The sequence below is a fragment of the Diceros bicornis genome, chromosome 38, assembly GCF_020826845.1.
Source record: "Diceros bicornis minor isolate mBicDic1 chromosome 38, mDicBic1.mat.cur, whole genome shotgun sequence".
In the NCBI taxonomy this organism is placed as follows: domain Eukaryota; kingdom Metazoa; phylum Chordata; class Mammalia; order Perissodactyla; family Rhinocerotidae; genus Diceros; species Diceros bicornis.
The window spans coordinates 17,118,580-17,131,867 of NC_080777.1; the positions used below are offsets into that span (position 1 = coordinate 17,118,580).

The 13,288-nt window shown below is 43.6% G+C and overlaps 1 protein-coding gene across 1 annotated transcript in view; it reads left to right on the forward strand.

The window, feature by feature from the left end:
• The window catches only part of USH2A (usherin), a 747,185-nt gene extending 734,168 nt beyond the window's left edge, over nt 1-13,017 (forward strand). Inside the window, exons 68-71 of the mRNA XM_058533703.1 lie at nt 812-895; nt 4,512-4,756; nt 10,622-10,843; nt 12,928-13,017. Coding sequence (XP_058389686.1) covers nt 812-895; nt 4,512-4,756; nt 10,622-10,843; nt 12,928-13,017 — 641 coding nt within the window. The remainder of the gene's footprint in view (nt 1-811; nt 896-4,511; nt 4,757-10,621; nt 10,844-12,927) is intronic.
• The last annotated feature ends 271 nt before the right edge of the window (nt 13,018-13,288 follow it).

Consider the following 13,288-nt stretch of genomic DNA (forward strand, 5'->3'; position numbering starts at 1 on the left):
TTTGAAACTTATCAATGACATTTTTAGGACAATTCAACTACACATTTTCCCAGTCAGAGTTCTCGGTCAGTTGGGCAGCTTGTGATGGGAAGATGGACTGACAGTGGGAGATCTGGGTTCTACTCCCAGCCAGGCCTCTAACCATCTGGGGGACCGTACAGGAGTTGCTTGCCTCAGGTTCCTGGCTATTGAAAGAGGTATTTAGATCATTTGATTTCCAAGGTTCCTTTTGAGTTCTCCTGCTTAGTAAGAAACTCTGAGTCACTTAGTGAAATGTACGCTGATAAGTTTTAAAGGAACAGGTTGAGACCACATGCAGAACAAGATACACTAGATGTGTGATCCTTTACTCCTCTGATAATTCTTTTCCTTTGCTATATAAGCTGTAAGCTTCTTTAGTTTTGTTACTTACGTATATTCTATTACAGTCACAGGCCCCATAACGACATTTCGGTCAACGACAAACCACACATATGCTGGTGGTATCATAAAATTAGTACCATAGAGCCTAGGTGTGCAGTAGACTATACTATCTAGGTTTGTGTAAGTACACTCTACAATGTTCTCACCATGACAAAGTTGCCTAACAATGCATTTCTCAGAATGGATCCCCATCGCTAAGTGACACATGACTGTATTACACTAATGATAACTATTTTTCTTGATAATTTTAGAAATAAGTTTTCATATTAGACAAAACCTCACAACTTGCTCTGGAATCCTATTTTCAGACTTTTTCATGTTATGATACCTAAAAGTATGCCCACTATTTGAAGGTGTTGAATGACTGACTCATTTATCTTTTGTCTAGCCTTCTTTTTCCAGGTCACCTGCACTACAGAGGAAGGAAGTGTTAAGACGCCTTTGATCCAATATGATACCTCTACTGGATTTGGTAAATATTTAATTCATATTATATTTAGTGTAGCATCTGCTTATTTTTCCAGGGAAACATGCATATGTTTGTTTATACATATTTGTGCTAATATATTAGCATAGACTATATAGAAGGAATTGTGTTAAGTGTTGTAAGAAATTTTTTAAAAGTCCTCATGGAACTTACCTTATGCAGGGAGTTAAGATATACTCTTAAAATGCCAAGGGGCCAGCCCCATGGCCTAGTGGTTAAGTTCAGCGTGCTCTTCTTTGGTGGTCAAGGTTCAGACCACTCGTCGGCAGCCATGCTGTGGCAGTGACTCACACACAAAATAGAGGAAGATTGGCACAGATGTTAGCTCAGGGCAAATCTTCCTCCAGCAAAAAAAACTTAAAAAAGAGGAAGATTGACGACAGATGTTAGCTCAGGGTGAATCTTCCTCAACAACAACAACAAAAATGCCAAATCATTGAATTGTAGGTTCAGAGAGAAAAAACTAAACTTCTCTCCTAACCACAAATTCTATCAACAAAGAGCTGTATGACTTGGTTTACAAAAAGATCTATTTATAAAGGAAGTCAGAGGAAAGAGATCGGAGAAAGAGAGAAAATACTCTAATGCCAATTTATGTTGATCATAATGATAATATTCCAGATTCAGAGCCTAAAAAGGTAAATTTAGGAAACTTTTGTCTCATATTCTCCATAAAAGATTATGACTGACTGTTAATACCAAATAATTTAGCTGAAGAGATGAAATTGTAATTTTTACAGAGCATCTTTTAAATTAAGTTCTACCCACAATCTTTGAATCTAACATATAAGATACTTTACAATTTCAAAGGGCAAGTTAGAGATATGTCAAATCTTTTCCATTAGAACAGAATTGTAATTGATACCCTATTTTACATTCCAGTAAGTAATGTTATATCAAATTTGTATGTATATATAGTTGGGTTTTTTTCTAATAAACGTCCCCAAAAATTCTGAAACACAGGTGAACATACATATTGTTGTCGAGGATAGTTTCAATCTGTACAAATAATCAAATATTATTCTGTTTTTCCAGACTTTACACATCTGGATGCCATGTAAAATTTCTTATAACACCTAACGCAATTCCTCCCACCTAGTCTATCTCATTTAATTTAATAGCAGCTGTGAGATAGAGCAGACCTCATTTGGTATTCTTTTAGCAACTCCAATGTTTCCACAAGTAAAGAAATGGAGGCTTGAGGGACACCAGAACTTATCCAAGAATGCTCTGCAAGTTCATTGCTAAGATGAGAACTTGAATGTGGTCTTTCTGTTGACTCCTGGCCATGTACTTTTTCTTTAGCAATGGTTCTCAAATTTAAGTGTGCATCAGAATCATCTCAGTGTGCTTGTTTATTATATAGCTTCCCAGGCTCCCGGGAGAGATTCAGAATCAGGAGGGCCCAGGATCTGCCCTTTAAACAAGCCCTGCCCAATGATTCTGATGCAGAGGCCAGGACCACAAGTTGAGCAAAACCATATAACCTAGATTGATCCACCTTCTAAATCCCGCCAGTCCACTCTCCTCAGTCATTGGGAAGTATGTCTTCCCTGGAGGCAGGCAATTAACAGGGAGGGATTTACCCTGACACTCATTCTAGGTTGGATTTTTCTTTGGAGTCCAAGCCCAGCCACTGGAGTTCCCTACCCTGACCATGAGCCTCCTACTTGCGGAGTGGAGACCCTTAAAATGAAAGGGGAGTTTGAAAAGAAAAAAGAGAAGGGATAAAAAGACACCATCTTATGCTGATGTCAAGCTTTTCATAAAGGAGGAAAATCCTCCTGTTGGTTCATGAACACAAATTGAGGTTCCCATTGCTGAGAGAACGTACACCGACTATGCAAAGTTATGGAGATTTCTAAGATGTGTTATCCAGCTAATGTCCACAGTCACTTTTAATTTTTATGATATAAACTTAAAAATCTTTCCGTTCCCTTGCCTGAAGGCAGCCTTCAAGCAGTAAAGTCACGCAGACCTCATTTCTTTCGTACTGTTCTGAGGGCTGTTTCCCTTTTGACGCTGCTCTTGGGGGGGCTGCCGTACATGCCCCTGTGTTTTCCTGAGCAAGGGGCCCACTGAGCCCATCAGATCAGTTTCTGGAGTTACAGCCCTGTGCCACACAGAGAGGAAACGAGTCTTCTAGCATATAACCAAGGGTTTTGTTTTGTTTTTAATCAAACAATACACACTGGTTCCTAATTAGGAGAATTTCGACATGCTGAAATTGATCAGAACTTTGACTCCAACCCATCATTTTAGAGATGGAGAAGCAGACCTAGAGAGGCAAAGTGACTTTGTTACCCACAGAGCTATCAGAAGGGGAGTTAGGGTTAGCAAAGGAGTATCCCTCCTCTCATGGAGTTCAAAATTCAGTTTCAGTCACCCTCTCTGCCTCCCTGGAACATTCTCACCCCAATTCTGAACTCTTCCCCCTTCATCCTGCCCCTGAAAAAGTGGGTGTAAAGTCCCAAGCAGACCGTCCAGTCCCTGAGGTGCTGAAAAGGGGGAAGACTGTCCAAGGAGTGGGTAGGCACTTGCTACTGTGTCTGTTTGTCCTTCTTCTTGGCCGTAAGCATTGCTTTAGAAGAGCAGCTCTCGGGCTCATAGCTACATGCCAGCCTGCATGGCGCTGCATGGATCCAGAAGCTTCTGAGCTGGTCCCAGCAGGTGGCTGGGCTGGAGATGATCTCTGAGACCCTCTGCTGCTCATTTTGCAGGAGTCCAATGCCTTAGGCTGTCCTGCTGTGACCCCTGGCAGCCTTTCTCCTGCCTACCCTGTCTCATTCCAGCTTTTCCCACATCCACAGACCTGATAATCCTGCTCCTCCCCATCCTTCATCCCTGCAAAGCCCTTAGCACAGGGCCTGGCACAGGGTAAATGCTCATTAAATGAGAGCTTCTTTATTAGCCTCTTGAACAGAGAATCATATCGACTGAACTCTCAACACTTGCACAGAAATCAGGGGTAAGTGGCCCTGTTTAAAGGATTGCTTTCCATAGGAAGCTCTCCCGGGCACCTGAGTGATGACTTGCAGAGCTTTTACTGTTTAACAGAGAGGCCAGGGTATAAGAAATGCCAGGACCACACGTCAGCAAGCACAGGCTGTGAATATCCTAATGGATATCTCAAAATTCAGTTTGCACAAAACTTCTCAGGAACAGGGCTGTTGCGTGAAGTGAGGGGACCCTCGATCCGCAGCACTGACTGTGTACGCGGTGGGGTCTCTGCAGCAATATTAGTAAGGGCTCCAGCCCCTCTAGAGAGCCCATTGCCCAAGAAATGGCTTTGCTCCCAGGGTACACAGCTGTGATGCAGGCGTTCCTCAAGGTTACTTTGGTAACCCCCTTTAAAAATCCTCTCACCCCCTCCCCTGTCTTTCCCAGGAACCTGTGTGTGAGGTTTCCTGAGGGCTGTGGGTTCTCCTTACAATCCACCGACCCACTGCACCATTCCCCAAGCCTAAACACAAGTGCCAACAAGCGCCATGAGACGAAGTGCTTTAAACTCTTTGCCCATTTTCCATCAAACATCAGGGCAGGAGCTCACACACTTGCCTCCTGAAATGATGTTTCCCTTTTCTGTTCCTGGATTTTACAGGCCTGGTGCTGCCGACTCCTGGAGACAAGAGGGGATCGGGGAGCAAAGACCTGGAGTTCTACAGCGAGTTATGGTTCATAGTGTTGATGGCAATGCTGGGCCTGATCTTGTTGGCCATTTTCCTATTCCTGATACTACAAAGAAAAATCCACAAAGAGCCATATATCAGAGAGAGACCTCCCTTAGTACCTCTTCCGAAGAGGATGTCTCCACTGAGCGTCTACCCACCAGGGGAGACCCACATGGTATGTCCTGAAGGCGGGCCTCATTTCCCTGTATCACAGGACTAGAATACTTGCTTTTATTTAGAGGGAAATGTTTCCAGAGCCATGGCAACAAGGGACTAGAGGACGGTTATGTTTGACTGAATGGAGGCACCAAGGGAAGTGAACTCTAGAACAGCAGTCTCAACTTTGGCTGCACATTAGAATCATTTGGTGACACAGATTGAATATTTGTGTCTTTCACATGTTGTGAAAGTCGTGTGAGTCAGGGGATGGTGGAGAAGAACTGTATATTGAAATCACCTGGGAAACTTCTAGGTTATATAACTGTGCGACTTGGGGGATTAACAATGAAAAAGGGGTGTGGGGAAGGACTAAAGTGCTGGCAGTGCTCTGTCTGTGCCCTGGCCCTGACCCCCTGGGCCACCGAGGATGGATGACCCCTCCTGCTCCACACCCCCCACTCCCAAGAGAGGGGATCAGGCAAATGTGTGGGGTGAGGGTCACACATATGGTTATGCAGGTGGATCTTTCCAGAACCCTCGTTGAAGGGGTACAAGGTGACTGAATTCTCTGGTGCGCTCTGGTGGGGGGCTGTGTCTCCCTGGAGGAGGAAAGGCTGCATTTCTAATTCCCACCAGACACCAGTCTGACCCCTAAACTGTGTGCCCAGAGGGCTGCATCTGCCTGAGGGGGCACCTTTTCTTCAGTTTCTTCAGAACAAAGGTTCTCTCTGAGCTAGTGGCCGCCTATGCAGCTAAAATTCTGACCACCAGTTCCAATGTGTGGAGGAGTTTTTCCACACCGACAAGCAGTTCTCTCACAGCAGCTGGGTGTCCTATAATTCAACGCAATTATGACTCTATCTATCAGGAGATAGCATCAGATCCCACAGGTTAAGTGTTCAGTCCTACAAGACTGCCCCACTCCCCACTTCAGATGACAATTCTAAGTCCAGGTTGTCACTTGTGCTTCTGATCGACCAGCTCCAGGTTGGAAGTTCCAACGATCCCCTCCTTGGGTTCAATTAATTTGCTAGAGCGGCTCACAGAACTCAGAGAAACAGTTCACTTACTGGATTACCAGTTTATTATAAAAGGATGCAACTCAGGAACAGCCGGATGGAAAAGATGCGTAGGGCAAGGTATGAGGAAGGGCGTGGCGCTTCCACGCCCTCTTGGAGTGCACCACTCTCCCCAAATCTCCACGTGTTCACCAACCCAGGAGCTCTCTGAACCCCATCCTTTCGGGTTTTTATGGAAGCTTCATTACATAGGCATGATTAATTAAGTCATTGGCCATTGGTGATAGATTTAATCTCCAGCCCCGCTCCATCTCCAGAGGTTTGAGGATGGGACTGAAAGTTCCAACCCTCTAAGGACTTGGTTGGTTCCCCCGGCAACGAGCTCCCATCTTTAGGTGTTTTCCAAAAGTCACTTCATTAACATAACAAAAGACACTTTTGTCGCTCTCATCACTTAGGGAATTCCAAGGGTTTTAGGAGCTGTGTGCCAGAAATGGGGACAAAAACCAAATACATATTTCGTATTATAAATCACAATATCACAGCAGCACCAAAATTAAGCACAGAAGCCTAAACTGCTTAAGTCTCAACACTTAAAAAAATAGAGATGAGTGAACGGTAGTATTGTCTGCCTTCCAGATCTCTTCACTTTTCCAGGACACAGCAATGAGCAGTGGTTAAGTTCCTGACAAGCTGTATTGTGCCCAAGTAGCAGAAGTGTCGGGGGCACGAATGGGCAGCAGTCCCTCTGAGGCTCATGGCTTGTGGTCGGTGCAGGAAGCAGCTCTGGGACAGTGACTTGGTGATGGAGAAGCAAAGACGACAAGGCCCTACATCATCTGGTCCTCGGTTCTTGCCAACCACATCTCATTTCACTCCCCTTGCTCTCCGTCCCTCCCAGAGCACATCAAACTCCTTCCACCAGGTCGCGGTCTCTGCTGCTCTCTTGGGTGGTCCACCCTCTGACTTCATTCAGGTCTCTGCACAGATGTCACTTCCCCTTCCACGTAAAATAAAATCCCCTCTCTCCTTAGTCCCCTTTTCCTTTTCCAGAGCTCTCATCACCACATGACACCAGAGCAGATCTGTTTATCTGACTCCTGGAGTAAATGTAAGCTCCCTGAGGGCAGGGATTCTGTGCGCCATTTTCCGTTGTGCCTCAACACCCAGAACAGTTCTTGATGTATAATAAATATTGACTAATTATGAGGTAGACTCTGATAGACTTAAACAAAATAAGTTTATTCAGGGTTTGTTAGGACTGCAGCCTGGGAAAAACATAAATTCAAATAGCCTTTGAATTGTGTTTCCACCACTGAAAGGGAGAAGGAAGGTTTTATAGTTGTGGCTAACAAGGGCAAAGGAAAACAACAGGAAGGAATGTCCTTTAACAAATTCCAGGCACAGGGTAATCATCGGGGTGAGGGTTGATTGAAACAAGCCATTAAAGTTAGGAATGTGGGACATGACTCTAATAGGAATGAGGTCTCTGTCCCAATAATCTTATCATCCTTGAGAAGACTTGCAGATTCATTTCAGGTATCTAGTGAATTCAAAAGTTCATCCTGAAGGAGGAATTTTTTCCTCTCCTCACGGCTGCCCGGCTCCATTTTAGTGCCATAACGTAAGAGACTCTGTCTTTTTTCAATTCCACATCTGCAGTCCACAAATATTTGTTGAACGAGTGAATGTTGAGTGGCCAATTCAAACCACGGGCCATTTGCTTCTGCTCAGTGCATAGTCATCAGGAGATTCTCACTGAGGAGCAAATACTTGAAAGTTTTCCCTTGTTGGAGAGTAACTTGCTCTCTCTGAGGGAGCCTTGCTCTTAGACAAAGGATGCACCACTTCCAGAAGGGTCAAGATGACCAGAGGATCTTTTTAACCTGGGAGACCAGCTAAATCAACCCTGGGGCCTGTGGAGTGCATGGAGAAAGTGGGAGGGAATTTCCCAAGCACTGCTAGGTGTATCTACTCTGTAACATGAAGTGTGCTTACAGGAAAATTTATCCACATACCATTAGTTCCATCACTCATTTCAGTGAGCAAATCTCCTGTCCCTTGACCCACTCCTACACTCTTCCTCATAATCCTTCATGAGGAGAAATCCAGTTTTGTCCATTTGGCTAACTTAGTGATCAAGAAGCAATCACATCATTCCCGTGGGGACATTACGCTGGACGGTACCATTGCTCAGGGTTTTCATAGTCTTGTTAAGCTTTGTTTTGCCAACATGAGGTCCCTGAACTATCAGTGTCAGCCTCACATAGGAGCAGGACCTGAATCTCTGAGGAAGAAACCCAAGAATCTACCATTTTAACCAGCTCTCCGGAAGTCTGATGCAAAGTCAAGCTTGAGAACAACCGTGAATGAATTAAAAATATAATACAATTCCTGTCAGCAGTGTGTACTGCCCAATAACCAATAAAAACAGGAACAGGTGGGAGTGTTACTTAGCAATAGGCTCGCTCTGCTCACCATGATTAGAGCCAGTTAATCATAATGAGTTAGGAATCGAGGAACGAAGTTTTAATTCCATTGGCTGGCATAACCAGGAAGATGGTAAACTAATGTCTCAAAAAAAAAACCATCTTCAAGGATTACAGAATCTTGAGGCAGTTATATAGGGAAAATGGGCAGTAGGAAGGGGTCCAGGGATGTTGGTCTGCAGGCATGACGGGCTCTAGGCATCACATTGTTCCATTCTTCTGTCAGCTGTGATGGATACCTTGTAGGTGTGTTTCTCTCCTGTGGTCAGCCTGTTCCTGGAGAGAAACTCATAGAACAAAATTTTTAACTTCTCAAGCTATTCGGGGGTACATACGTAAGCGGAGGCCATAAATCAGGAGAGCACGTGAATTTTTTTAGAGTATGTGCAGAGCAGCGAGTAGTCACACAGAGGAGGGGCTGAGGCCATTTAGCGTAACAAGATGGCCTCACTTATGTTCACTTACAGGAGTATTGCATGATTCCACTTATATGAGGTATCTTAAATAGTCAAACTCATAGAAGCAAGGAATAGAATGCTGGTGCCAGGGGCTGGGGGAGGGGAAACAGGAAGTTGCTAATTAACAGGTATAAAGTTTCAGTTATGCAAGATGAAGAAGTTCTGGAGATCTACTGTACAACATCGTACCTATAGGTAACAATACTGTATTTTCACTTAAAAATCTGTTAAGAGGGTAGACCTCATGTTAAGTGTTCCTACCACATAAAATTAAAAAAAACCAAGTGAGGGCTGCCAATTAGACCTTGCAGTCCTGACAAGACCCAGGCCAAGCTGCCTCTGGGGCCAGACATAGGCTTCAACTGGGACGAGAAGACAAAAGAGGTGAAACACCCTACTCCTCTACACCCCTTCCCATCATGGAATAGTAGAGGGGCACCCAACGGATTCACTTCTCCTCTGTGGCCAAGGCTGAGGGAGGTGTGAGGACGGGAAGGAGTGGGGGGGACTGGCTGGTGGCCAGGGGCTCTGGGCCCAGAGAACTGGCTCATCTTTGGCAGTCAAGGTGCCACTTACAGGACCTGCAGGGTGAGCGGAAGTGAAATCTGGGGTGTACCACGGTGCCGGGCAGTGTTCCCCGGAACCCGTTGAGTCCCAATTAATCCTACCCAGTTGACCAAATGTACTTGAAAGCCTTCTTCTGTTGCTTTTTAAAAACATTTTTGAAACTAAATTGTTCTCACAAAGTTGGAGACATGGAAGAATATCCGTGAAGGTCAGTTAAACTAAAGAGAGAATAGTTTGCATTAGTAGAGAAAATGAAGATCCGTTGTTGGTGTCCACGGGCTCCAGAATCAACCGGTAAGAATCGCAACAGGAGTAAGCTGGATTCACCTGCTCAGGATTCCAGACAATTCACTTGGGTAGGTCAATGAGAACTACCCTGGCAACACACACACTCACACACACACATCTTCATCTGACAAGCTCTAGTTTCAGCGCTCTGTAACCCTGTCCAAGGGGTATGATTACGCTATCATTGGAGAAACCCAAAGAATTTGTTTTAAAATGTTCCAAACGCTGACTGATGCCTCCCCATTTGTTCTCAGTTTGACTCTGTGGCTGATATATCTGATGTGTCAAGCAATGTTACCCTAAAAAGTTACACCATGCACTTCGAGGTACATCTGTGTGCTGCATGAATGCATGATCTTTTGCATGGTGTGTTGACTGCACAATGAAAAGTGTTGATTGGACCAGCTACATCAGATCCCTCAGATATTTAGAGCAGTTAGATCTTCTCAGGGCACATTCTAGGTCCTTATCATCTAGTGCCTTTCTTTATCTTTCTGATGTTAATGTCAGACCTGATTTATTTTGGAGGCTGGAATCCTACACTAAGGGAGACGATACAGAATGAGAAAAGAGAGAGGGAGCAGTCCATTTCCCTACACAAATCCAAGAATTTTAAAGTGTGATACGACCGTACTCTTAGTGGGCAATCATGAGAGAACACTGTTAACTTTGACTGCTCTGAGAAAGCAGTGTTCTCATGAGCAAGGCTCTGTGGTAACAGGCATGATAAGATTATGTTGTTAACCCACCCTCTATTGCCCTCACCCCACCACTTTGCAATGCAGCCTGTAACAAGCCCTTGTCTACAGGACACAATAGCCCAAGCACTAGTACATGAGCTCTCTGGGTGCTAAGAACACTGGCCATCTAACGTGACTATTGATTTATTTCTCATCCTTACCAAGAAACCAAAGGCCACAGTATTCCAGATAAGCTAAGTTCTGTAGCAGGATATGGAGACAGTGTTCTCTTCATTGACAATGTGTGACACACAATTTTCTGTTTTATTTCAAACCTGTTTTCTTTAGACATTAATCACCAATAGCAACTTTCTTTTCAGGGATTAGTCGATACCAAAATCCCCCGGTCTGGGACCCCCGTGAGTATTAGGAGCAGCCGGAGCATATCTGTACTTCGAATCCCAAGTCAGAGCCAAATCAGCCAAACCTATTCCCAAGGCTCTCTCCACCGCAGTGTCAGCCAACTCATGGACATTCCAGACAAGAAAGTCTTGATTGATGACTCGCTGTGGGAAACCATCATGGGCCACGATAGCGGACTGGTGAGTCGATTCCTCATCCAGAGCCTTTGCTACACATCCCAGAAGAATATTGGTAAAGAGATGGCATGGAGTTTCCTGTACCCATTGAATGCTGCCCCACAGCACTCAGTGCATCCCTCTGACCATTTACCCAAGTATTTTGTAAAGACCTGCTTACTAGTGTTACTACAATTGTTTGATGAGCAGGGTGGAAACTTTGTCTTGTTCTTTTAGCACACAATAGATACTCAAAAAATAAATTTGTGAATTCAAAAAATAAATTTGTGAATAAGAGAACAAACAGCCTACACTTCATTAACTTGGGCAGCAGGTGACTGGAAACATTGGAACTAGCTTGAAAGAAGGCATAAAGTAAAAGCACTTATTTTACTAAAAAAGAAAAAAAAGAAGTGCATCATCTTTTTCCTTCTGGTTTATGGTTAGAGAAGAAAAAGAGTCTTTCTCCCAACAGGCTCCATGGTTCCTTTCCAAGAAACCCTAGAAAATCATGATAGATAAAGGTATTACTGTCTGTGAACTTCATCTCTCATAATTTCAGTCCAGTGGGTACAAATAATGGACTCTTTGAAAGTTAACCTCATCATAATCTATTTGTTAAGAGCCCCTAGTGGCTGAAATGAATAACATCCTAGAGTTTTTACCAACCACACCTCTGATGGAGAACCATTCCTTTGGGATAGATAACAAACAGCCACCTAAGAACCTGGCTCCTCTGTTTCATCCTCTGAGGCAGGATTAGTCACCTCCATTTCTTTTTTTTTTTTTTTTGTGAGGAAGATTGGCCCTGAGCTAACATCCCCTGCCAATCTCCCTCCTTTTGCTGAGGAAGATTAGCCCTGTGCTAGCATCCATGCCTATCTTTCTCTATTTTGCATATGGGATGTTGCCACAGCATGGCTTGATGAGCAATGTATAGGTCTGTGCCCGGGATCCGAACCTGTGAACCCCGGGCCACCAAAGTGGAATGCGTGAACTTAACCACTACGCCATCAGGCCAGCCCCTCACCTCCATTTCTTTCAACCATCTGCTTCTGCTTTTGGACTCTTTCACTCATTTCTTTAAGTTCTCACTTATCCTTCACTGAAAAGTTGATGACTTCCATGAAGCCTTTCTCAACTAATGGCAAGTAATAAAGCAAGCTTCCTGGCTCCAGGTTCCAATCACAATACAAAATAAAATAAAATGCACGGTCCTTCTGGCTTGTTCAGAATGATGATACGTATCATGCATTTTAAAACCATGGGTCTGTTTGATGCTACTATGACTACTGAATTCCATGATTCCATTTCAGATCTAAGGTTTCTAAATAATTTTTCCTACATATTAGGCTGAAACATAATCATATTTGACAAGCAAAATGGCAATTTCATATGGTTCAACATAACACGTTGAGGCCTTAGATGCATGTGTGTCCTCACCCAAGGACACACAACTAGTAATTTTTCCATGGAATTGGCATCTTAAAAACATAGCCTGATTACAGAGCCCCCATTCTTCACTATTATACCATATTGCCATTTTTACTTGCTTTCCACAGTACTAGGAATGGTAGATAGTCGACAGTAATAGCACGCCGTATGCAAAGCAGTTCAGCGAAAGCTTCTGAAGATGCCAATACTTGGCAAAATACCTGTTCATTATAACATTATAATCGAAGTTACTTACCCTATTCAAGCAATACAAAATATAGTAAGAGAACGGGACGCAATGGAGCACAATAGCTTGCATTCTGGCTCTCCCACTTACATTTTGAACTAAATCTTCAAATCTTAATATCTCCTCACTTTACAGATGAGAAAACTGAGGTTTAGAAATGCCAAGATAAAGCACAATGTAATACTCAAATGACATACGTTTTGGGTTAGTCTCTAGTCCATGTGTGCGTGTGATGTGATTCTTTCAATAAAGTAAACTTAAGGCAAAGGCAAGGGTGGTCTCAAACTACACTGCCTAGTTTTGAGCATAGGGTATTAGCCTTTAACAAAATACTGACTACTTTTTAAACTGATAGAACTATCAGTCAGTTGATGGCAAACACTTGACAGCAAACATCCTAACCAATGCTGATTGGCGTATTTTTCAGTATGTGGATGAAGAGGACCTGATGAATGCCATCAAGGGTTTCAGCTCTGTGACTAAGGAACACACCACATTCACCGACACCCACTTGTGAAGGATGGACACCCCAAGACGTAAAGCTGGGACGCGACGCTACAGCCCATTCCCACTGGGTTATCACTGACTGACACACCGTAAATGCTAAAAAGCCATTGCTTATTATTCTGTAATCGTATAACGAAATGAGGATTGTTTTTGAACCTGTTCCTCCCTAATTGAGGTCTAAGTGTTATTTTTCTGGTTGTCTGAAATGAGGGGTACTATCTATATGAAAATACTTATTTTTCTCTAATTATTTTGTGAAAGCTAAAGCAGCATGTAATTTT